Below are 26,342 nucleotides of genomic sequence, written 5' to 3' on the forward strand. Positions count from 1 at the left end.
TACATCCATTTTGCCAAGTCATATCATCATGTGTTGCTTTCTTCGGCCATCCTGGGACAAGAAGTTTTGGTAGAAACTTGCGTAAAAGAGAAGGGTTGTCACTGATAGAAAAACAAATATGGACAGTGGGGAAGACAGAACTGGTACTCCTGGCAGAGAATGAAGAAAAGAAAAACAAGAATAGATTTGTTAAGGTCAAAGAAAGAAAGGACATAGGCCCGAAAGACAGAATCTCTTACTACCCCCCACGTCCGCTGAAGTTCTTCATTGTGAGGCGGGATGGAGAAAGTATTCGACTCTCCCTACTGGACAGACAGGTCACAACTACATCGTCGCAGACCCAGAAAACTGACCTTAGCAAATCTCTCTCGTTAGCATAAAGAGTAAAAACAACAAAATGTGAAAGAAAGAAAAAAAATAGTAAATCATCAGTCGTCGTCATCACAAGTCAGTCCGTCTATTGTCATCTCTATCAACTACCCATAAAGGATCTCCCGTATAAAACCAATTCTGGCGGCTTCCGGCAATTAAAGGAAGCAGTGTGGTGCTGGTGTGCAAGACTCACACATCCCCTTCATCACTGGACTTACTTGGAGGTGCTTTGCCGATCTTCTTTTCAGGATAGCCGGCTGCGCCGATCTTCCCAACTTCTCTGAAGATATGATGCTGTTTGGAGGAATTTTCTCTACTCTTAAAATGATTCCACACACTCAAGATACTTTTAAATCAACCCCACTACATTTTCACTTCCACAAACAGAACACCACATAACAGTTTTCACATAAATGAATCATATTTCATAAGCCGAATGACTCACAATCTGTCAGAAACTATTAAGTACTTTTACAGTAAATACAGTTCCAGAAATCTCTCAAAGTTCTCACAAGTCCACCATCAGCATCTCAAGAGAGTAAGTAAGTAATTAAGTGTCTTTTTCTTTTCTTATAACATAATTCAACTGTTCACAATAATGACTGACATAGCACCGTCACGGAGTAAGGCGCACTTGCTCCTTGTGCTGGGCTTCTGTGGCGAGTGTAGCAACCACTTGCCCGTGTCGATCAACCATCCACATCGTAGCATTCTATTGACACATGTCCACACCCGGCGCACACAGAAAACCAGTGCGAGGTAGACACTCTCCCGTCTCTCTCGTACATGAAATATCGGGTGTTCGAGATGGTGGAAAGCCGAGGGTCTCTAGAATTTGCATCGAAATTCTCGAGGCACTACATATTCCTCCCCTTAGCTCGAACACTAGATATTTTATACATATTCAATATATACATTGAAATCATACTTAATGACAATTCACGTCTCTAAGATATTCATTTAGTCCATAATTCTAGATATATATGTAATTTTCATAAATTCTTGAACTTCACAGGGTAAGCTCCCTTTATTTGTCTTTCCACTGACTCTTTACTCTATTTTGATAGCTTTGAAGAATATAAACCTTTATTTACTACTTCAGTCCGCATTACTCTTACTTCTGTATTTTGAGGACTCTCCTTTCAATTCCACTCATAAATTCCAGGTGTCATGGACCCTTAAACCTTTTATCCTTTACCCTTAATCCTTTATGCTACTCCTTCCTTTGTTCGTAGGGACTAGTACTATCCTATGCAGCTTTATGTAGTCTGGAGGAACTCTGGAGAAAATTCATGAGCATGTTCTTTCCAACATCCATAAATCTTGATAACATTACAGGTATTAAGAATTCAAACTTACCAGAATAATTCCTACCAAATATGTGATTTCTATCACTATACTGCCCTTTTCCCCCTTAGGAACAGTACTAATCCCTTACCTATGGGCTGATCCTATGGGTAACCGTCCTCCTGCTGTTCTGGTAGGTACGCCCCTTTCTTCTTCCTATATTCTATGGTACAGGTCAGTCCCCTTCTTGGTGTCCCTGCCCACACAGTATAGGTCAGCCTCTCTTTGGTCTGCTTGTCTGCTCTTTTTTCCATTCACTAAAAGCTGGGTGCCCCCCCTCCCTTTTGTGAGTAGGCCCCACAATTCATCACCCTAGTGTACATCTTCATGTATACTGTCACTAAATATTATCCAGTAAAATTAAAAAATCTGTTACAATCTCCAGCATTGCTCATTAATACTTCATTTTGTATCCTAGAGTCCTCGTTTAGTTTTCAACCTCACTACCATACCTTACTTACTTACTTACTTATCGCGAATGGACCCAGAAGGATCACGCAAAGCTTTCTGACGTCGTTTCTTCCATACTTCTTTCATTCGTTCTCCATGTTTTCTTTTTCTTTCTTCTGTCCATTTTGTTCCTGGTCTCTTTAGTGCTTCCTTCTCCGACAATACAATCCACTTTTCCACCTTATTTCTAAAAGTTTTTCTATCTTTGACATCTTTAAGTTCAATATTTGCTTTTTGTAAATCTAATTTTACTTGGCTAATCCATGGTGTTGTTGATTTGACTTTTTCTATGTAAGTGAGAATTCTGTTGGTGAGTTATGTGGGGGGAAGTCTAGTGACATGTCCACAAAATTTTAATCTTCGCCTTCTTATGTCTGCTGCCAGGTTTGATATAGTTTCTGTGGTTCTTCTTGATTGTATCCGGTATCCTTCTTCTGTTAATTTTGGACCTAAAATCTTTCTCATAATTTTGCGTTCTTCTTTTAGTATTTTTTCTAAATCACATTTTGTGTGGAGTGTGAGCGTTTCACTAGCATATAGTGCTTCTGGCTTAATTACTGCGCAGTAGTGTCTGATTTTTGTGTTCGAGGAGATGCATTTTTTATTGTATATTTCATGTGTCATACCATATGCTCTCTTCATTTTCTGTTGTCTGATCTTCTGTGCAACTTTCTCTCCTCCGGTTGGCTCCAAAATTTCACCTAGGTATTTAAAATGTTTTACTCTATTTATTTTTCCATATTTTGTGTTCAAACTGTGTATATGGAATTTCGTACAGAAAAATTCTGTCTTTTGAAACGAAATTTGTAAACCTACTTTATCCGCGCATTCCTTAAGGATCTCTATTTGTTTGGTGGCGATTTCTTCATCATCTGCAAGTATGGCCAAGTCGTCCGCGAATGCTAAACAAGATATCTCCACGTTGTCTTTGGTGCTACCAAGATGGATTGGTTTCCAGGAGGATTGATTTTTTAATTCTTTTTCCCATTCCTTAATGACTTTATCCAGGACTATATTAAACAGAAGTGGAGATAGCCCGTCACCTTGACGTACTCCAGTTTTTATGAGAAAAGGTTCAGAGATTTCTCCCCTGAATTTAACTTTAGATACAGTGTCTGTCAGTGATTCTTTGATAAGCCTTAGTGTTTTGGAGTCAAGTCCAAGTTCCTCTAAAATGTTAAACAAAGATTGCCGGTCAATTGAGTCATAGGCTTTCTTAAAATCTACAAATGTACAAATTATGGGAGCATTTCTAATTGCTTTGTGTTTTAATATTGTCTTTAAATTAAATATTTGTTCTATGCATGAGCGACCGGGGCGGAAGCCTGCTTGATAATCACCAATTTGGCGTTCCAGCTGCTCTTGTGTTCTTTTCAGCAGGCATGTTGAGAGAATTTTGTAGGTGACTTGTAAAAGTGAGATTCCCGTGTAGTTATTGACATTTGTTCTGTCTCCTTTTTTATGTAACGGGTGAATAAGGGCACATTTCCAATCCTCTGGTAATTTTTCTGTTTCCCATATTTTTGTTATTATTTTTGTGAGCTCTTGCAACGTCTTTGGTCCTAGGTTTTTTAATAGCTCTGCAACAATGCCATCTTCGCCAGATGTTCTATTATTTTTTAAGTTTTTAATGTGACATTTGATTTCTTCCTGTGTTGGTGGTAATGAATCCGGTTGAGCGTTGGCACTGATTTCTTTGGGAAACCTTAAACTAGGTTCTGGGCAATTTAGTAGGTTAGAAAAATATTGAGCCAATACTTGACAGTTTTCCTGGTTTGTTAGGGCTAATTTACCATCTGGTTTTCTGAAACATAAATTTTGAGGGATATATCCTCGTATTTTATCCGCGAAAGTTCTGTAGAAGTCTCTTGTATTATAGTTTTGGAAATTTTCTTCTATGGCATCCAGTTGCGCCTTTGTGTACTTCCTTTTTGCTTGCCTAATAGATTTTGAAACCTGTTTTCTAACCTCGTTAAATAAATGTAGACTTTCTTGTGATTTTTTACTGTTATATTCTTGAAATGCCTTTTTTCTCCTTTCCAATGCATTTTCACAGTCTGAATCCCACCAAAGGTGTTTGAATATCTTTTTCAAGGGAATAGTTTCCTTAGCTATTCGCGTGATTTTAGAATGAAATTCTTCCCATGTGTTTGCCTTTTCCTTCTCCCATTCTTCTTTAACTTTAGATTATTTAATCTTCTTGGTGTCATATTTCTGTATTTCTGTTTTCTTCTGATGACTTCTTCGTGCTGTAAACTTGATTTTAATTCTAGTTAGGTAATGGTCTGAATCACTGTTTGCTCCTCTGCGTACTTGGACGTCGTAAATTTCTTTTTGTACTGGGTATGAAATCGCCACATGATCTATTTGAAACTCGCCAATTTGTTGTATAGGAGATCTCCATGTCTTTTGTTTTCTTGGACATTTTCTTAGAGATGTTGACATTATCTTCAGGTTATTCTGCTTACATAGTTCGACGAGCCTTGTACCATTTTTATTGGTAAATTTATGTGCAGGATATTTGCCTACGGTTTTTTGGTGGATTTTCTCTCTACCAATTTGGGCATTAAAATCGCCGAGTAGAACTTTTGTATCATCTTTTGGAATCTTGGCCATTATATTCTCCAACTTTTCCCAGAACTTTTCTGTTTCTATGGGGTTTTTCTTGTTGTCTCCGTTTGTGGGAGCATGAACATTAACCATTGTGTATGTTTTGTTGGCACATTGTAAGCGCATCGTCATTATCCTATTATTTACGGGAGTAACTTCCTTGATGGAGCTGAGCACGCTCTTGTGTATGATAAACGCCATCCCGAGATGGGGGGCTCCTCTTCCGATTCGTTTATCCGTCTTGTTCTTAAAGATGGGATAGTTGCCATAATCTGATGTTTCTTCATCTGTAAAACGTGTCTCCTGTAAAGCTAGTATTACTATCTTTTGCTTTTCAAGTTCTGTTGTAAGATTTAGAAGTTTTCCTGGTTGGATTAATGTATTTATGTTAAAGGTTCCAATGTATGTCGGTGTTTTAAGTGGAAGTTTGCCAGAGAGCTCCGACTTTCTCTGATGTAATCGTGTAAGTCCAGGTTCCCCAGAATCCGAATTCCTGGTTGCCATCTGTTGATGGGTGGATTGGTTACCACCTGGGGTAATGTTGTTATTACTTGCACGAGTCATACTTGCTTGTAATCAAGTTGGTCCAGTGTTTCCACTGGGTGTTTAGAACCAGGGATTGTTAGTTCCTGGCGCATTATGACCAGCCGCACATTGTGTGAACAGACGCTGACCAGGATGCCGATGGTTCCCACTTCAGACGCGTCCTGGATTTGGGTGTTGACAGTGCTTATTGCAATGGCGGCACTTACTCGCCATGACACAGCAACGTCTTCGGGTTCTGTGGTTTTTGAATGAGTGTGACCCTTGCCAAAAGTCACCCTCCCACACCCTCGTGATGCTGCCGCCTCGGTCCGGGACTGCTTATTTGGGTTTCCCCTTATTCGCAGCTGTCCACCATATCTGATGGATCGTTCGCTATCCACCACCTGCGACCCGCCCTGTACCTGAGGCTCGGCTAGGACACTACCATACCTCTATATACCATTCGTTACTTATTATATATACTTAGGTTATCAAAGGGTATATCATCTTTATTTAGGTTATGTGAGAGAGTCCACTATTCAACAAGTTGTCAAGTCATTCTTATTTATATACACATATATATTTTTAGAATTAGTCGATGTAGAACCATCACCTATAATACCATGTGCTCATGTTTTACCATGTGCACGTACTTCCCCTACAACACTTGATGGTTCTTACAAGCTATTGCCCTGTATTCTTATTTATTGTTCGTGTTTCCGTCTTTGATTGGATGTATGTGAGAGTGTATTAGTGTAGCCTGATTCTTCAGCCTACTTATGTAAAATAAGTTGAAGGTTATAGGAAACCACGCAAAGTAAGAAGGACTTCAGCAATAGAAGGGTATGCATATGGAAAGAGGGAAAGACAGACCGATACTCAGATGAGAAGTAAGAAAGGAAAAAATATAAACGGTTGCTAACATTGAAGAAGCAAGAGAAGATAGCCCCAAAGACGAGAAACCCTTCCCACTCCCCTTCCCCAGGCTCCCTACTTTGCCGGTACTTGAGTGAGAAGCCAGAAGAGGTATGGTGTTAAACGTCTCCTGCAGAACGGACATTCTCACCTTCACCTTTGAAGTCCCCAAAGAAAGATCTTAGCAACTCCTATGGAACAGCAAATGGTGAAGAATCGGTTACACTTGTCTGTGAGGGTCGTTTTAAAGGTGTGTAGTGTTAGTCATGTTTTTACCTACATTACCCACCCCTTTCAAAATCGATATAAACCCTCCCCGTCTACATCACCTCTCGTAAAAGGTATAAAATATTCTATACTAAATAGACAATTATACACTATAATCAAATAGTTATTTCCTCAGTCCCTTCATATTATATTATTCTTAAATATAATACTCTTTTCTGTTCATTCCAACTTGGTGTCACTCTGTTTACATAATACCATCATATTAGACCTTCTACTAGAATATTATTCTGTTTGTTTCATTTTATGTCTAGAGATCACTGTTTATTCGAGATTCTCTTAAATTAGTCACAATCTTTTAGTCATATTCGGTCACTTAAATACTAACATGATAGGATAGTTTAAGAGGTTATGAATAGATTACAGAATAGATGAAGATTTGAAGGTAATTCGGTGTAGGAAAACTAATGTGGAAGTAACACTAAAAACAACTCGGGAACCGTCGGTCATCACTCTGCCCGTTAACACAGAATGTTAAAGTCCCTAGGGGATATATGTGACCCCGCCCGGATCCCATGGATCTGAAATTAACTTCACTTGAACAAGGGCAGACCAGTACTTCTCGTTAAATTTTGTGTGAAAGTTTCCCCACAGCAAAACAATCACCGCTTTACTAGGTAACACAACATCAGGTAAAGTTATTCTGTTTTCTACTCTATCCTCCATAAATTTGAATCCTTTCCACAAATTATCTATACCTCTCCTAGCATCATTCAGTTCAGAAAACAAATTTGGAGATGTATTGTCGGAGGTTACTCTCGCGGCCACTTTTCGGTCTATCATTTCCTCTACCTGTTCCTCCAGGTGTCTGAAGTTGCCAGTTTTTCCTTAAAATTTCTCTCTATGTCATCGACTCGAGTGTTGATGCCTGCAATTTGCGATTGGGCAATAAGGATCAGCTTATCCTGTCTTTCTGCACTATCTTTTAAGGTATGTATTCCTTGTTTCACTGTGTCGAACGTAACATTGCATACATTCTGAAATGATCCAATTTTTTCATTAAACTCTGATTCTACATTGTTGTACTTATCTTCAATGTCAAATTCTAATTTCTTACTTATATCTTTAAATTGACTGTTTAAGATTTCATTTTGGCTACTTAAAACCTCACTCTGAATATGAGTTGTTTTCAGTGTTACTTCCACATTAGTTTTCCTACACCGAATTACCTTCAAATCTTCATCTATTGTGTAATCTATTCATAACCTCTTAAACTATCCGATCATGTTAGTATTTAAGAGAATCTCGAACAAACAGTGATCTCTAGACATAAAATGAAACAAACAGAATAATATTCTAGTAGAAGGTCTAATATGATGGTATTGTGTAAGCAGAGTGACATCAAGTTGGAATGAACAGAAAAGAGTATTATATTTAAGAATAATATAATATGAAGGGACTGAGGAAATAACTATTGGATTATAGTGTATAATTGTCTATTTAGTATAGAATATTTTATACCTTTTTTTATCTAGTTTGATGTTCAATTGTGTATTTACTGAATGTAACTTAAGACTTTGAGCACTTAAAATTTCATTCAGTTCCTTTCTTAAAGAAACGCTCACTCAGGTCCTGTCTTAGCGAAGCATTTTGAGCATTTAGTTCTTGTCTTACAGAAGCTGAATCTGCTCTCTGAACGTCTAACTTAATATTTAGTTCTTTTCTTGAAGAAGAATTTTGATAACTTAGTTCCTTCCATAAAGCTGCTCTCTGGGCTTTAAGTAAATTCAGTACTTCAGTCCAGTCTGGCGCCTCTTTAGTCACTGTCAGAGCCATGGCTGGGTCTGGAGTTTCCCCTGTTTTCTCAATGCTATGCATATCCCAATTGATTTTCGACCTAGTGTTCATCTAAAACAACTTCACCTCTAACTGTACTAGCTACAGTACTATAGTCTTTGAACAGTTTTTTTTTTATTTTTTTATTTTTTTTATTTTTCGCTCACCTGATATAGAGTTTTAGACTGCGTCAGTGAGCAGGTGTAGAATCGGCACCGGTGAATAGCACAGGCACTGGCAACATCAAACATTGGTTGCGACGTTGGCAAGCGGACACGAAGTCAGCAACGGTGAACGGCAGCTGTTGCAGTCAGCAATGGTGGGGGGTTACTGCGCCGGTGTCGTCAACTGGTTACTGCGTTGACGTCGGTGGCAGATTATTGTGTGTGTCAGAATTGCTTCCTCCCCACACACAAATCTTCTTATCCGAAGTATTTTCTTCATCTTCTTTTGTGTAGTATTTATGAAATCATTCACCCCTTTTTCTGTTTGGACTGCATCCAATTCTGCGGAACAATTTCTCAGTCTCGTTACTATTGGTTGCTATGGCAACTCCCAATATCTTCTTGTCTCAGTTTACTTAATAAATCCCTCCTTTTCAAGTCCTGATCACGTCGGTCGCCATGTTCTGGCAGTTTCCGGGGATTAGAGGAAGCAGTGTGATGCTGGTGTGCAAGACTCGCACATCCCCTTCATCACTGGACTTACTTGGAAGTGCTTCGCTGATCTTTTCAGGACAGCCGGCTGCATCAATCTCCCCAACTTCTTCTCCGAAGATATGATGCTGTTTGGAGGAATTTTCTCTACTCTTAAAATGATTCCGTACACTCAAGATACTTTTAAATCAACCTCACTATATTTTCACTTCCACAAACAGAACACCACATAACAGTTTTCACATAAATTAATCATATTTCACAAGCCCAATGACTCATGGTCCGTCAGAAGCTATTCTACATCTACATCTACATCTACATTTACATTTATACTCCGCAAGCCACCCAATGGTGTGTGGCGGAGGGCACTTTATGTGCCACTGTCATTACCTCCCTTTCCGGTTCCAGTCACGTATGGTTCGCCGGAAGAACGACTGCCGGAAAGCCTCCATGCGCTCTCGAATCTCTCTAATTTTACATTCGTGATCTCCTCGGGAGGTATAAGTAGGGGCTGGGTTTCCAGAAATGACATGATATGCCAGCAAAAAACAGGTTCTAAAATTCTACAACAGATCGATGTCAGAGATATAGGCCTATAGTTTTGGGCATCTGCTAGACGACCCTTCTTGAAAACTGGAACTACCTGTGCTCTTTTCCAGTCATTTGGAACCTTCCGTTCCTCTAGAGACTTGCGGTACACGGCTGTTAGAAGGGGGGCAAGTTCTTGTGTAGAATCGAATTGGTATCCTATTAGGTCCAGTGGACTTTCCTCTGTTGAGTTATTTCAGTTGCTTTTCTATTCCTTGGACACTTATTTCGATGTCAGCCATTTTTTCATTCGTGCGAAGATTTAGAGAAGGAACTGCAGTGTGGTCTTCCTCTGTGAAACAGCTTTGGAAAAAGGTGTTCTTACTTTGTTTATCAGGCGACAGTGCGGAACTGTATCGAACGCCTTCTGGAAGTCAAGGAAAATGGCATCTACCTGGGAGCCTGTATCTAATATTTTCTGGTTCTCATGAACAAATAAAGTGAGTTAGGTCTCACATGGTCGCTATTTCCAGAATCCATGTTGATTCCTACAGAGTATTAAGTACTTTTACAATAAATACAGTTCCAGAAATCTCCCAAAGTTCTCACAAGTCCACCATCAGCATCTCAACAGAGTGAGTTAGAAAGTGTCTTTTTCTTTTCTTATAACATAATTCAGCTGTTCACAATAATGACCGACGTAGCACCGTCACGGAGTAAGGCGTGCTTGCTCCTTGTACTGGGCATGCAGCTCCTGTGGCGAATGCAGCAACCACTTGCCCACATCGATCAACCGTCCACATCATAGCATTCTCTTGATACACATCCACACTGCGCACACACAAAACCGGCGCAATGTAGACACTATCTCATCTCTCTCCCTCTCTCGTATATAAAATATTGGGTGTTGGAGATGGTGGAAAGCCGAGGGTCTCTAGAATTTGCATTGAAAACATCGAAATTCTCAAGGCACTACACAATAGAAACCCTACCATTTTGAATTGTTCCTCTTAAAAACTTTAAAAGCCCGATTATACATAGATAAGATACATATGTATCTTTTTTGTAAGAAACATACTACATATTATTGATACTTTAAAACAAAGGATAATTTTAGTTATCTGCAAAGCAACTTTCAATGCTATGTTTTTGCTTTTACAAACAAGGATACAATTTAGTTGTTAAATAAGATAGAGTAGTAAGAGGTACAGAATATAGAATAGTGTAAGACAAGGGAATGGCTTTGAAGAAACGAAAGAAGAAATACCAAAGCCATTAACTTGGACCTCCAGTGGGCATTATTCTGCCCAATTTGCAAGTATGAACACTGTATAGAACCTTTTTCTGGCCTGTATCTGGATCAATCTGGAACAATGCCTTAAAAAGGTGGAGGGCATCTTTCTTCCTGTTGGAACTGTCCTGGACATCTTTTACAAATACTAAGTCATCTACACTACCTATAGGCACATCTGCTGTATTGTTAAACTTACGTAGTCTACTCTGGGATGACTTGTGTAACTTGCTTCTTATCTTACTGTCTATTACTGCTGCCTCATTTTTTTCTTTGAAGGAGACTGTCTAAAGAATTTTAATAACGGCTTTCCTATAAATTTCTTGTGCATTATCCCTACTGGTTATAACCCAGTGGGTGGATGGGGTAACTCATTCAGTATCACCCGGAATTTTAGTATTGTTTGCTCATGTGGTATGTATGTGGGAGCAATATTTTCTGGATAATCAGCCAATTCTTCCATTACTCTCTCGCATGGATTGTGTTGCAGGTGACACTCTGACAGAAAAAACTTGCAACACCAAAAAGGAGTTGTGAAACACAAACGGAAAGTTGGTATGTGTTTCTATATCTGAAAGACAATGTCTATTCAAATTTCACACCATTCCCATAAGACTTGCACTAGTAGCGCCACTATGAGGATGCTTTAAGTACGCACTGTAACAGTCATGAGCATTAGTTACCTATGAGATTGCATGTGGTGAGTTGATGTTAGGCAAGAATGCATTTAAGGTAGCAGAGATGTCATTATCAACACCTCACTGAGTTTGAACGAGATCGTGTAATAGAGCTATGAGAAACTGGATGTTTCTTTTGCAATATTGCGTGAAGACTTGGCAGAAATGTAACCACTGAACATGATTGTTTGCAACGGTGGTCACAAGAATGTATAGCCACCAGAAGTCCAGGCTCCAGATGGCATGTGGCACTACCAAGAGGTAAGTGTTTGGCATATGGCTCTGGCACATCTTGCTGCATCTGCAGCAGCACTCGGCACAACAGTGACACAATGAACTGTTACAAATCAGTTACTTCAAGGACAGCTCCAAGCCAGATGCTCTGTAGTGTGCAGTCCACTGACCACAAGCCACCACCATTTGTGATGTCACTGGTATGAAGTGAGAGCACATTGGAGGGCAGGATGGATGTCTGTGGCGTTTTCTGATGAAAGCTGGTTCTGCCTCAGTGCCAGCGTTGGCCATGTGTTGCTTAGGAGGAGGCCAGTTGAGGGCCTGCAACCAACCTGCCTGCATGTTAGACACACTGGATGTACACCTGGAGTTATGGACTGAGGTGTGAGTAGGAGCACTCTTGTTATCTCACACAACCTGACTGCAAACCTGTATGTCAGTTTGTTGATTCAACTCATTGTGCTGCCATTCATGAACAGCATTCCAGTGGGTGTTATCCAACTGCATAATGCTTACCCACATACTGCTATTGTAACCCCACATGCTCTACAGGATGTCAACATGTTGCCTGGGTCTGCTCAATCACGAGGTCTGTCTTCAATCGAGCACATATGGGACATCATCGGACAACAGCTCCAGCGTCATCCACGAACAGCATTAACCATTGCTGTACTGATCTTAAGAGCTAATACCCTAGAAATTTATTGTGAATATCACTCCAGGGCCCTTAGTACATTTCATACCATCCATATCTAATGGTAGTCTACATAATGCATCGGGAAGGTGCTTCTCCACTCATTTTATATAGTTAATCTCTAGTGAAGTTGCTGTAAAAGAGAACCCACCTCATCAAGCGATCACATAGCAGTCTGCTCTCGATGAGAAAGGTGACACTTGAATAGTCCTATATATAAATTTTTCAGCCCTATATCAAAGTTTGAAATTTCTTTATGCTCCAGACTATGGCAGTTGATTCTTTCTCTCTTGCTGTATAATTCATCTTGTTTTTACTTAAATTACGAATTGCCAATGCAATTCCCATTTTCCTTTGAATAATTCTGTGGCTACACCATATTCTGAGGCAACTGTTGCTAATTTTATAGGTTCATGCATCACAAGATGGTTCACAATAGGTGCATTCATAAGTGAATGTCTGATATTACCGAATTCTTCCGTTGTACCTTCATTTCATATCCATTTTACTTTCTGTTTCAACAAACTTGATAACCTGAATGTAACTGCGTAATGTTCTGTGGTTCTGGACAATCTTTTATAGCCCTTATCCTACTGAGGTCTGGCATTACACCATTTACCCCTACCAAATGTCCCAAAAACATAAGCTTTTTCCTATCAAAATGAGATTTTGCTAGCTTAATTGTAACACCTTTTTCATAAAACTTCTGTAGGGTTTTAGTTAACAGCACACAATGTTCTTCCCACATTTTCAACAGCAACTTCCCATCAACATATACAAGTAGTCCCTGTGGTCGTTCTCTTCCTAATGCATGACCCAGAGCTAAAAAAAAACTGACAGAGAGAGATTCAAACCAGAAGGTAAGATGAGAAAATGATAAGCTTTTCCATGAAATAAAGTGTATATTTCTTGGAGTTTTTACATAGCCTTGACTGCCAGAACCCGGTAGTTAAATTTGAGCTAAAATAGTGGGCCTGCTGAGATTTGGCTCACACTTTGTTGATACTTACAAGTCTGTCCCTTTCCATTTCTGTGTGTTCATTAAGAGTACAGGCATTTAAACCTAAACACACACCTGTGGCTTTTTTAACCTCTAACAGTGGGTTATCATAAACACTATTACTCTATTCAATCGCCTGATTACCAACTATCTTGTTAATTTTGTCTTCCACCACCGATCTTAAACTTGAAGGCACCGGATAATGGCTGCAAGAGAATAGGTTACTATTCTTGGTCTTAAATTAGCACATATGATCTCCTATGATTTCTGGCTCATATGAGGACACAGATTTGTAATATGATAGAATATGATACAATGCCATTTTCTGATTGCCCATTAACAGCTTAGACTCATAAGCTTATATATATCATCACCACTCAGATTTTGTGCCAGTGTATTTGATTCATCCTATTTTAGTACTTTTAGATTTGTGATTAACCAAATACTCAGTATGATCATATTATGAGTAATAACTTCATGATTTAAACAGTGGAAAATCTGGATGGAATGTAACAATATAATGAAAAGGATCTATTTGTAATGTCATACCTAGTACAAAAGTAATCTTAAGATGGACGTACCATATATTTCCAAATCCCTGACAAAGATTTACCCCTGAAGTTTCATGCCAAGAAGTAGGACGTCTTCTTGCTTTTGTGGCATATACTGTGGGGTTTTTCTTTCCTTGACCAAATAGAACCTCGAGTTTCCATTAATCTGTAACTCTACTCTCAGCCATACCTACCACTTTACCCTTGAATATACGCTTGCATTTTTGAGCATGAGGTGTTTGTTGAGGCAATTTTTTTTTTCAGTTGTTGTTTGATTTCAAGATCCCACTTCTAAACTCTGTAGTAAAGTGTGTAATGGATCATGGTGTGGAACAAATCAACAGGATGCAGGTGTTATTAGAATGCAAATTTCAAAATCATCATTATTTGGCATGCAGAAGCAACAATTTCACAACTTCAAGGAAGTATGGAGTCAAAGAGCCAATGTTCAGAAGTGGCAAAAGAATAAAGGATGTCTAAAAATGCAAAGTTGCCTAGGAAAGCTTTCAGTAGCACACAGAGTGGAAGATTCAAAAACATGCCACTAGCGTTTGTGCGGAGAAACATATAGAAGGAATGGCAATTTCCCATGAAGTCATACGAAACAAAGCAAGTGAACTGGCACAGGAACACACTGTCATATTTAAAGCCAGCTCTGGGTGGTGTAAAAGGATGATGCAACACAATGGATTTGTGCTGCAGCATCGAACATCCCTACCTCAGCATCGTCCAGCATTGTATGTGAAGAAGTTGATCGAGTAACAGCTAAACGTTGTAAGACTGAGAAAGGAACGTAACAGGACTCCTGTTTACTTCAACATGCCATGCAGTACAACAGTAGAAAAGAAAGATGCCAAAAGTGGATTGCTTCACATTATGAGCAATGAGAAATCACAAATCACCATGCTGAGTCTTCTGTGGAACAAAAATGGGACCCTACGTCATCCTCTATTGTAAAACAATGCCAAAAGAAAACATGCTGCCTTGTGTCATATTTTGTGGCAACAGAAAACGACGGATAAACAATGAGTTGATTACAGACTGGCACCATACAATCTGGAGCAGGAGACCAAGTGCTCTTCTAAATAATTTTGTTATATTGATCCTTGATGTTTTCAAGGGGCATCTGATGTCTGCAGTGAAGGCAGAAATCTTCAAATTAAACACATATTTTTACGTCATTCCAGGAGGAAAGATTTCACAATTAAAACCTTTAGATATGGTAAACAGGCCATTTGAAGACCATGTGAAGCAACTGTACAGCAAGTAGTTATTTTACAGTGGTCAGGCCTGACCCTTACCAGGAAGTTGATGAAGTCTTCAGTATCTCTACTTGCGGAGTGGATCCAGATTGCTTGGACATGCATATCCAGTGCATTGGTTGTTAACGGCTTTAAGAATTTCCATGTAACCTTTAGATGAGAGTAAGGACAAGCGACTAAGGGAAGAAATCCAAGAAAACCATGACTGTGGCAGCAGGGGAGACATCTTGCATTCGAAGATATACGATATTTTAAAAAATCTATGTTTGACTGGGCTGTAATGATGAAACTGCTAAAAAGGTCATATTGAGGGCAATCCAAATGATGGTACAAGTAAGGAACACAAAAGTGAATGAAGTGAATAATTGACAGTGCTTTGGATACCGAGTGGACTAGAAAGGATATGAGTAAATAATAAGAACTTTTATACTTAGTACAAATGACCTATAATAAGTTGGTCATTGGAATCCAGATCTTGTAATCTTATACTGTATATTTTATTTGTGCTAGTTCAACTGTATAAACAATGATGAAAAGTGAAAAAAAAAAACATAATTTTTAATACAAATCAGTTACACATATTATGCATTCTCATTGTCTGTGTTTTGGGGAAAGTCAAGTGTAAACTTCACATTCTTGTAAACTATCCTGACATAAAGAGGAGGAATATCAGTAAAAGATTTTTGTGATAACTTTGTACATATGCTATTATACTACTATCAAGCTAGCAAGAATCATATAATCTGAAGTCATGCCAAAATCTGTTTACAATTTTGAAATTGGGGTCAGTATAAAAGAAGAAATTAAAGTCCATAGTATATTCATTGTTATTAAAATATACTTATGTTCCATAGAGTCACACAATCCCATACATCTTTGTGCATAGTGTGTGTATGTGTGTATTTAGGGGAGTGGTACTGCTATGAGCCTACACCTTTATAATTCCTGTGGACAGTGATACAGATGTGTCTAATGTACATCTCAACACACTTCTTGTTCTTACTGTATTTCTTGGCTGTTGCAAAACACATTTTCTCTGTGTGACTTTACAGATCTATTTTGATGTTTGAGGACCTATGCCAGATATTTCATTTATTATTTTATATCATTTCCTTTATATTTGAAAATCTCTACATACATATTCTCACTTGTTATCTGAAAGCTTTAACTGCTTCAGGCAAACTGTCTTTAGTTACCAAATACCAATAGCTGGTCTTATTCAGAACAATCACAAATTATTAAAAATCTGATTTAAAAAGCTATATTCAATAATTATGTACAAATTATATTTTACAAAATGTGCTCATGATTATATAATTTCTACATAAATGTCATTATAGTTAAACTATCTATATTAATGAAAGTCTGTGCTCTCTTCAAATATAACATCTCTGTCTTTGCTTTATGTGACACTCTGGTTTGTATGTAGCAATAGCAGTCATAATATGCAGTGGACTCAAAAAGAGATCTGCTTTGAGCATTGATGGCGGGCAGATATGGGAAGGCTAGACTGTAACTTGTCTCCATTGTACCCATGTCAGATGTATGTAGAAAGTATCATCAATGTATGAAAAGTGTGCGCAATCGACATGTGCTTTATCAAGTGTATCAAAAATACACTGAAGCACCGAAGAAACTGATATAGGCATGCATATTCAAATACAGAGATACGTAAATGGGCAGAATATGGCGCTGCAGTCAGCAATGCCTACATAAGACAATAGTCTGGCGTAGTTGTTAGATCAATTATTGCTGGTATAATGGCAGGTTATCAAGATTTATGAGTTTGAACGGCACAAGAATGATGGGACACAGCACCTTCGAGGTAGCGATGAAATGGGAATTTTCCCATACGACCATTTCACAAGTGTACCATGAATATTAGGAATCTGGAAAACATCAAATCTCCAACATCACTGAGGCCGGAGAAATATCCTGCACAAACAGGGCCAACGACAACTAAAGAGAATCATTCAATGTGACAGAAGTGCAACACTTCCGCAAATTGCTGCAGATTTCAGTGCTGGGGCCATCAACAAGTGTCAGCGTACGAATCATTCAGCGAAACATCATCAATATGGGCTTTCGGAGACTAAGGCCCAATTGTGTACCATTGATGACTGAACAACACAAAACTTTATGCCTCGCCTGGGCCCGTCAACACCGACATTGGACTGTTGATGACTGGAAACATGTTGCCTGGTCAGATGAGTATCATTTCAAATTGTAACAAGCTGATGGATGTGTACAGATGTGGAGAAAACCTCGTGAATCCATGGACCCTGCATGTCAGCAGGGGAGGCTCTCTAATGGTGTCAGGTGTGTGCAATTGTAGTGATACGGGACTCCTGATATGTCTAGATATGACTCTGACAGGTGACATGTATGTAAGCATCCTGCCTGATCACTCGCATCCATTCATGTCCATTGTGCATTCCGACAGATGAGGGCAGTTTCAGCAGGAGAATGTGACACCCCAAATGTCCAGTATTGTTACATAGTGGCTCCAGGACCACTATTCTGCATTTAAACACTTCTGCTGGTCATCAATCTCCCCAGACATAAACATTATTGAGCATATCTGGGATGCCTTGCAATGTGCTATTCAGAAGAGATCTCCACCCCCTTGTACTCTTATGGATTTATGGACAACTCTGCAGGATTCATGGTGTCAATTCCCTCCAGCACTACTTCAGACATTAATTGACTCCATGCCACATTGTGTTGTGGCACTTCTGCATGCTCGCGGGGGCCCTACACGATATTAGGCCAATGTACCAGTTTCTTTGGTTCTTCAGTGTATAACAATGGTGCTTTAAAAGGTATTTTATTGAAAAGTGTTTCAAGTTTACCCATTTACATTATTTTGGGAGCTCGACAATGCTTCATTATTGATCAAACTGCTCTATGAAAGGATTACACCAGAACACTGATGCCAGGAAGAGATATGAATATTGTTCTTAAATGTCATAAAATCTCATTTCTTGCACTGAGATCATACCCCATTTATTTTCAGGACAATGAACAACAACAATTATGACAACATCAAGATAATTAAGGGGAGTATAAATTTTTAAATATTGACTTCATCAATAAACAGTGTAGGTGATGCAGTTCTACACCCTACGACCCACAAACAGAATAAATCAGTTCTGTGTCTATTTCTCTTAGACAGAAATGTTAGTGAACCTTATTTTTCTCATTTAATCAACAGTATTTTTAGTTAGACAGTGGGACTGGGTTTTTTAGAACATGTTACGATTAACATTTCTTCAGGTCTGTCAACTTACAGAACATCAATACTCACATCTGCAACATAACACCCATCCACTTCGGTGGTTTCATTTATGGACACCAGACCTTTTGATCAGCAACACCAATCCCTATATTGTTGAGCACCTCTTTGAAGCACACAAGTAAACAGTTCTTTCTTGATGTAGATTCATCTGGAAGTGGCACTTCTCCAGGAACGGTCTGAAGCGTGGATTCTTGAGCTTCCCCAATGGGATGTTGCAAGACACCATCATCTGACACAAGTCATTGAAGAATGATTGCATAGTTGAAGAAGGACCTGTCTGCTCAAATAACAGTGTCTGTCTGCTGTTATTTTCTGCACCTCTCTCCACAAATCTGTTGTCTGGTGGTATTACAGTGCTGTTGCATGTTAAAGCACTTTTCTGCACTAAGTTTAACTTCACACAGTTTATACAATATTATTTCCCCTCAGTGCTAAAGAACTTCTCTCCAAAATCACAAACAAAACCTCACAAATTCATGCTGTTGGAGCACTTAGTCAGACCAAGTTTGTATCCAAAAACGGAAGGATGGAAGATTGGGCTTTATGTCTCACTGACATTGAGGTCATTAGAGACAGTTTGCATTCAAACTGAGTAGTGTGACCACATGTCCAATGTTTATTACGTCAGAAGCCACTTTTGTTGGCTTTGACAGGGCTTTGTCCACCCCGCACAACAATGTATTACGTCAATGAACAAACTAGCGTGTTATGCTGCTTGTCTATCACAGTGCTGATAAATGAAGCTTTGTACTTACTGTTGTATTTAGGTATGACAATATCATCTGAAACAGTCATGTGTGAGCAACATTTTCATGTTTTTATTCTAATGTACTTAAAGATATACCAAATATATGCATTTATTGGCAAAAGGTGGCCAAAATATGACCTATTACTAAAAGAGATGTAAATATGACTTTACAAGCACAATAAAAATAATTTTTGCTACACTACAATGTCAGGATGCATGCATAAATTATTGTAAAATTCACACGCAGGGAAAAAAATGACTTGTCATTAAAATCCGGGCCCTATCAGTGACATATTTTTAATTTTCTACTCCATTCATAAGAGTTCTCTATTTTGTGTTTCAGCCAACTGGAGTCTTCCTGGAGGTCCAAGCAACAACATGCAGAACTGCACCTGTTAATAAGGATGTTAATAATGGTGTGAAGTCTTCATGGAAATTACTTTTATCTTGTATTGTGGAAATGTAAGTCATAAACAAACAAATTTTCATTCCTTGCTACAAACACTATTAAAGATTAAATGAACTGGCAACAAAGTGTGAGAATTCCAAGATATTCAAAGAGGCACAGTTATCTACTTTAAACAGAACTCTTCCTGATCCTTCAGGTTTTTGGGGTTTGAAGCCAAATTGTTTTCCATTTCCATGATATTTTGACAACTTACCTACCTGCCGGAGGTTACCCTGTACCACTCCTGGTCATTTCCTTTCCTGTTCCACTCGCAAATAGAGCAAGAGAGAAATGACAGTCTATATCCCTCCATATGAGCCCCAATTTCTCGTAGCTTACCTTCGTGGTCCTTACGCACAATGAATGTTGGTGACAGTAGAATCGTTCATCAGTCAGCTTCAAATGCCGATTCTCTAAATTTTCTCAAGAGCATTTCTCGAAAAGAACATTGCCTTCCCCCCAGAGATACCCATTTGAGTTCCTGAAGCATCTCTGTAACACTTATGTGTTGCTTACACCTACTGGTAACAAACATAGCAGCCAATCTCTGAATTGCTTCAATGTATTTCTTCAATCCGACCAGCTATGGATCCCAGACACTGAAGCAGTACTCAAGAATATGTCGCAACAGAGTCCTATATGCGGTCTTCTTTACAGGTGAACCACTCTTTCCTAAAATTCTCCCAATAAATCGAAGTTGACCATTCGCCTTTCCTACCACAGTTGTCACATGCTTGTTGCATGTCATATCACTTTGCAACGTTACGTCCAGATATTTAGATGAGTTGACTGTGTGAAGCAGGACACTAGTAACACTGAATCCAAACGTTACAGGTATGCTCTTCCTACTCATCAGCATTAACCTACATTTTTCCACATTAAGAGCTAGCTACCATTCATCACACCAACTGGAAGTTGTATAGTATCTTCCTACAGTCACTCAACTTCGACACCTTACCGTGCACAATGGCATTATCAGCAAACAACTGCAGATTACTGCCCATCCCATCCCCCAAATCATTTATGTATATAGAGAACAGCAGTAGTTCTATCACAATTCCTTGGGGCACTCCTGATGGTACCCTTTTCTGTGTTGAACACTCGCTGTCGAGGACAACATAGTGGGTTCTATTGCTTAAGAAGTCTTTGAGCCACTTTAACATATCTGTGAACTTATTCAATGTGCTTGTACCTTCATTAACAGCCTGCAATGGGGCACTGTGCCAAATGCTTTCCAGAAATCTAGAAATATGGAATCCGCCTGTTGCCCTTCATCCATAGTTCACAGTCTATCTTGTGAGAAATAGGCAAGTTGAGTTTCGTGCAAGTGATGCCTTCTAAAACTGTGTACATAAACTTCTCAGTCTCAAGAAAGTTTATTATATTCAGACTGAGAATATGTTCAAGGATTCTGCAGCAAACAGAAGTTAAGGATATTGGTATGTAATTTTGCAGGACTGTTCTTTTACCCTTCTTATATACCTGTGCCTTTTTCCAGTTGCTTGGGACTTTGTGCTGGACAGAAGATTCACAACAAATGCAAGCTAGGTAAGGGGCCAGTGCTGTAGGTGATTTCTTTGCTTTCGAATCTTCCAGTTGTTTCTTTACACTAAGGATGCTTAATACTACATCATCCATACAGGAGTCTGTCAATGGTCGAACGACAATATGTTTGTATGATTCTACTTTGTGGACAATTTCTTGAAAGTGAAATTTAAAACTTTGGCTTTCATTTTGCTGTCTTCAACTGCCACACAAGATTGCTCAGCAAGGGACTGAATGGAAGCCTTAGACCTGCTTAGCGATTTTACATAAGACCAGAATTTCCTCAGGTTCTCTGCCAGATCTATTGCTAAGGTGTGACGGGGTAGTAGTTGTACACTTCATGCATAGATCTTTTCACAGACGCACAAACCCTAACCTCCGCTTGTCGTCGCCTGGGTGCTCCCTTTTGAACCAACATAGCAATAGCCTCTGCTTCCCCTCTGAATTTCGTTATTAAATCATGGTGGTCTATTCCATCCTTTATCCACTTATTAGGCTCATAACCCTCCAGACCATGATTTACAATCTGCTCAAACTTTGCCCATAATACCTTTACATCCATCTTACTGGAACTAAGTGGTGCCAATTTACTGTCTAAGTGAGATACTAATAACTGGTCTATCTAGTAGGGACACTCTCCTAGCCTTCTTGACTGATTTATTAACTTTCATAATTATAGTAGTTATAATGACATCATAATCACTAATACCTGTTTCTATACTGATGTTGTCAATAAGGTCCGGCCTATTTGTAGCTACAAGGTCTAAGATATTTACATTACGTGTGGGCTGCCTAGGTAGCTGCTCGAAACAGCTTTCAGAAAATGTGTTCAAAAGTATTTCACATGACAGTCTGTACCTCCCACAATGAATCCATAGATATCCCAGTCTATACTCGGTAGGTTAAAGTCGCTCCAACTAGTATAGCATGATCTGGGTATTTACGTGCTACGGTCTACGCTCATGTAGACTTTCTTTGAATGGCTCTAAAACTGTCACAGCCAGCTCTCAGTACCAAGAATAATTTGGGCATGAGAACTTTCCTGGAGGGCAATAAATTCGGGAACTCCAATCAAACAGCAAGGAACAAAACCTGCTGTCGACACCCACAGGGAGGTTGAAGATATATCATATAAAGAGTATTATTACTGCTTGACAAGGTATTAGCTCTCTTAATGTAGCTGCAATGTCTCAGAATATAATCCATCAGACAACAGGGAGTGCAAGTATTTGAAATAAGCCAACTTCTTGGTCTTCGAGTCACCGCAACAACTCTGTAATTGACCTGTTGGATCATTACTGAAAGAGCTGAAGCTATGTGGCTTAAAATGTAAGTCCACACATTACGTACCAGTCCATCTAACTTGCTCTCCCTAAAAAAGCTAAACAAAATGTGCTTGCATGAGGCATGAGCTATCTGATATATAATACCAAAAGGCACTGTGATGGGAAATCCAAAAACAGAAGAAATACTGGTATAAAACTTATTGATCCTTCTTGAGCCAGAGCTGCACTCACAGTGTACATTTATACTGTCAATACAAATAAGTCTGTTGTGATTAACTAAATGAAGAGTTACAAAGATATTAGTACCTTGAAAACTGTTGTGAAATGGTGCATCACAAGGAATATCAATCACATTCATTAAACTTTTAAGTCTGATCCTTTATCTCATGTAAATCATTTATTAACACAAAGTGTATTGACATCAATATAAATAACATATTGCATACAAACAATCATCTTTGTTTATGCTGTTGCTTATGCTTATTTTTTTTACTACGGTTCTGCAATTTTAGCCTACGTTTCTTTTCTTGAAGTGATTTTCTCTTGTTTTTAAATCGCTCGATCTTACTTTTTACCTGAAAAGCTTTACTTTTTTTCACTTGTTTTGTAGCTTGTTTCTTGATAGCCTTTTTAATCTCTTTCTTGGTCTTCATCTGCATCCCAGGAATATCATCAACTGTTTTATTATTCACACCATCCTCATCCTCTTCCTCATCTTCTTCATTGTCATACTCAACCTGTATAAGAAATTTAAAAAAAGTCAACTGATCTGTTATATAAATTACCCATCCCCAAATAATATACAAATACAGTGATACTGCAACACTACTGGCAAAAATCAATGCAAAAGCAGTAGTAGTGTGTGAGATCTCAAGGCATCACCACTTGTCACCAGCAACATTACTTGCAGTGCTTCTGGACACAAGCAGCAACTGATTTTTGACTGCTTAATTCTTTTAAATTCCTTACCTATTTCTGCCTTTACACAAGGTCTGTTCTCATGCAGACAGAAAGATATAGCTAAGGATTGAGACCAGCACAGAATCCTTGTGGAGTAATTGACAGCTGTTAGTGAACAGCAAGTTGCTTTGCCACCTGTGAATTGTGCTTGTTGTTTTAAACACACAACAAATCTTGCCAATTACATTTCTAGCCAACATAGTCCACAGAGAACCTTGATATAACACCAAAGTGGTGGAGGAGGATCAGGATGGTTCGAGTGTTTATTAACCTTGTTGCAGCTTACTACGACTTCAAGGATAGTTGCCACGGCAGCAGGTATGTAGAACCAGGTAGTTGACTGTCATGGAACCATAGAGGCATTGAAAAATGACAAGAAGTTTATTGATCACAATTTGTATAGCAGTCGAAGGTGTTTTCTTGCTGTGGTCCACGCCAAGCATTGAAGGCTGGTCCCGGTTGGTTGTGCTTGCTTATCTCACCAAGAGGCGGCCAGTGCACAGAATCACAAGGCTGGACTACTGTTTGCTGGGTTCGCTTATCTTCCCACTTCAACTTCAACGCTTATCTTCTAATATTGTTTGATTGAATCTGAAACATGTCTGTACAAAATTTTGTTGAGACTGAAGCTCTGTAACCCATGCCAACTTCAGCACAAATGAGCATGAGGAACATGATCTTCCACACTGTTTACAGATGTTTTGCTGACATCATCTCAGCTTATCAATAAGTGCACTTGCAGTACAGTCAGTTTTTTTTATTAGTTATGAATTGTGTTGCACATATTTTCCAGTCATTATCTAAGATGTCATGTCAATTACAGAGTGCCAAGGAATGTGAGCTTTTACTGGAGATATAAAATACCAAATAACAGGACACAAATTACTATCAAATCGACAAGTGTTGGAAGTTTCATTTTATAACATATGGGGAGTAAAATTAACCACTAGTGAAAGTGCTGATCTTGCAGTTCACAAGCTCATTATATTTTGGGAGAAAGCACAGTTCCACCTTGGTCACTAAACTTATTTACTTGCATTCGGAGTGAAGAAATTGCAAAAAAACAAAATGCAAAAAGTGTCAAGATGTGTTTAAGTGCCATGAAGAGAAGTTTATAAATAATCTGGACAATTTATTTGCTCTACACTCTACAAACATCGAAGTTGGAAAAAGGGAGGATGTTTTTACTCTGACAGAGAGAGCCTGAGCATAAAGGCAGCCTTGCGGGAGTACACCAAGTACTTACGCATAAAGAAAAAAAAAGGGCATGGCAGAGAAAACTGGAAGAAGAGAAAAGGCAAGAGAAACAAATGTGCACAGCATCCACTTCTACACCTTCTCTTGTACTTCCTTCATCATCATCTGAAGAATCATATTTGGCATTTTCAAGTTCAGATGAAGTTAATACTGGTGATGGTGAGCGTTTAGAATGCACTTCTGAGACAGTTCATTGGAGACTGCTGCAATCCAAGGTATCAATGATTTTATTACTGAAGAAATAAAATACAATAAATTAATATAAAATAGCAGCTGGCTTGGATTAATACCAGCTGAGTGTACATACAGAAGAAGAGAAGACAACAGCCTGAAATAATAAAATCAGCTTCTGAGAATGGTATTCCTCCAGTTATTACTGTTCACTGGAATGGTAAACTGCTGCCACCTTTAAATGACAGGGCCCCAAAAGAAGACACACTCCCAATCATTGTTACATTTGGGGACAGTGAAGAGCTCAATGACATTCCAAAATTACAGAATAGTTATGTAAAGAGCAAGCTAATGGTACTTGGAGAGCATTAACCTATACGGATATTGAGACAAAGTACAAATTCTCTGCAGCCACCTAACTGCCTCAAACACCATCATCAAATATATGAACTTACTTTAAAAAGTGTAGTTTGAATGGAAAGTACATGGTGTAACAAGCAGGCCTAACTTACCAGTTTTTAAACATTTGAGAGAAAACTACAAAAGTATGAATGCCAGCAATTTTAATACTGGCAGCAAGGTGCTGCTGGGGCATATCGTGGTGTAAAACCCAAGTCAGTGTCTTGGCGGGCACATAGAGCTGCATTAGCCAGAGCAAGGAACAGACCCACCAAGACAGCAAACCTCGAAGTAAACTGGCCACCCAGTGTGGTGCAAATACCAGACCAGCTAACAGTCTGTTTTGGACCCAGATCAGGAGGCACCAGAGCACAACTGCAAACCAAGGACCCCCAACACAGGATGTGACATTAGCAACCTACAGACAAAAGCCTGCAGTAGCAGAGTGCATACATGCAGGGCAGGCTGCAGCAAGCCCAGTGTGGGTGGTGCCTGAGCACACATTGCAATCATGCATCTTCAGCTAGACGCTCTGATGTTGGTTCACATGAGAAATGACCTTTAACGGTCAGAACATAGTGGTTACCCACTGGTGTCTCACTACAAGTGCTTGTCTCACTAAAAGGTTTTAATCAGTCTACCCTGATTATTTCAGAATGTTTACTAGCTTCTGGCAACCTCTATACCAGCACACATTGATGGCTCAACTCCATTCATTATGCACATGCCATACAGTTTTTAAGATACTGCTCTACGTCTTGTCTGTGTGTTCTCCAACTGTAACATTTGGCTACTCTTCTGTCTGTAGTTCTATATTCTCCATGACCATATACCATGTGCTTGTTTCCATTATTTCTTCTCACAGCATGACAGGAACTACTACATGAAGCACGAACCTTCTCGTCTTCCACAATACACCGCCATGAATGGCAAACTGTGGTTGTGTTGCAAACTTCGCAACCTGCAACACCAGCTTATGCTGTTTTTAATTTTTTATTAATTTTACACATCTAGTTCCATAGGACCAAATTGAGGAGCAAATCTCCAAGGTCATGGA

At 39.0% G+C, this 26,342-nt stretch overlaps 1 protein-coding gene across 1 annotated transcript in view; it reads right to left on the reverse strand.

Annotated features, from left to right (window-relative positions):
- Positions 1-22,876: 22,876 nt before the first annotated feature.
- The window catches only part of LOC126457586 (uncharacterized), a 44,535-nt gene continuing 41,069 nt past the window's right edge, over positions 22,877-26,342 (reverse strand). Inside the window, exon 4 of the mRNA XM_050094017.1 lies at positions 22,877-23,235. Within this exon, the coding sequence (XP_049949974.1) occupies positions 22,951-23,235 (285 nt within the window). The 3' untranslated portion in view covers positions 22,877-22,950. The remainder of the gene's footprint in view (positions 23,236-26,342) is intronic.

The sequence above is a fragment of the Schistocerca serialis genome, chromosome 2 (assembly GCF_023864345.2).
Source record: "Schistocerca serialis cubense isolate TAMUIC-IGC-003099 chromosome 2, iqSchSeri2.2, whole genome shotgun sequence".
Lineage (NCBI taxonomy): Eukaryota > Metazoa > Arthropoda > Insecta > Orthoptera > Acrididae > Schistocerca > Schistocerca serialis.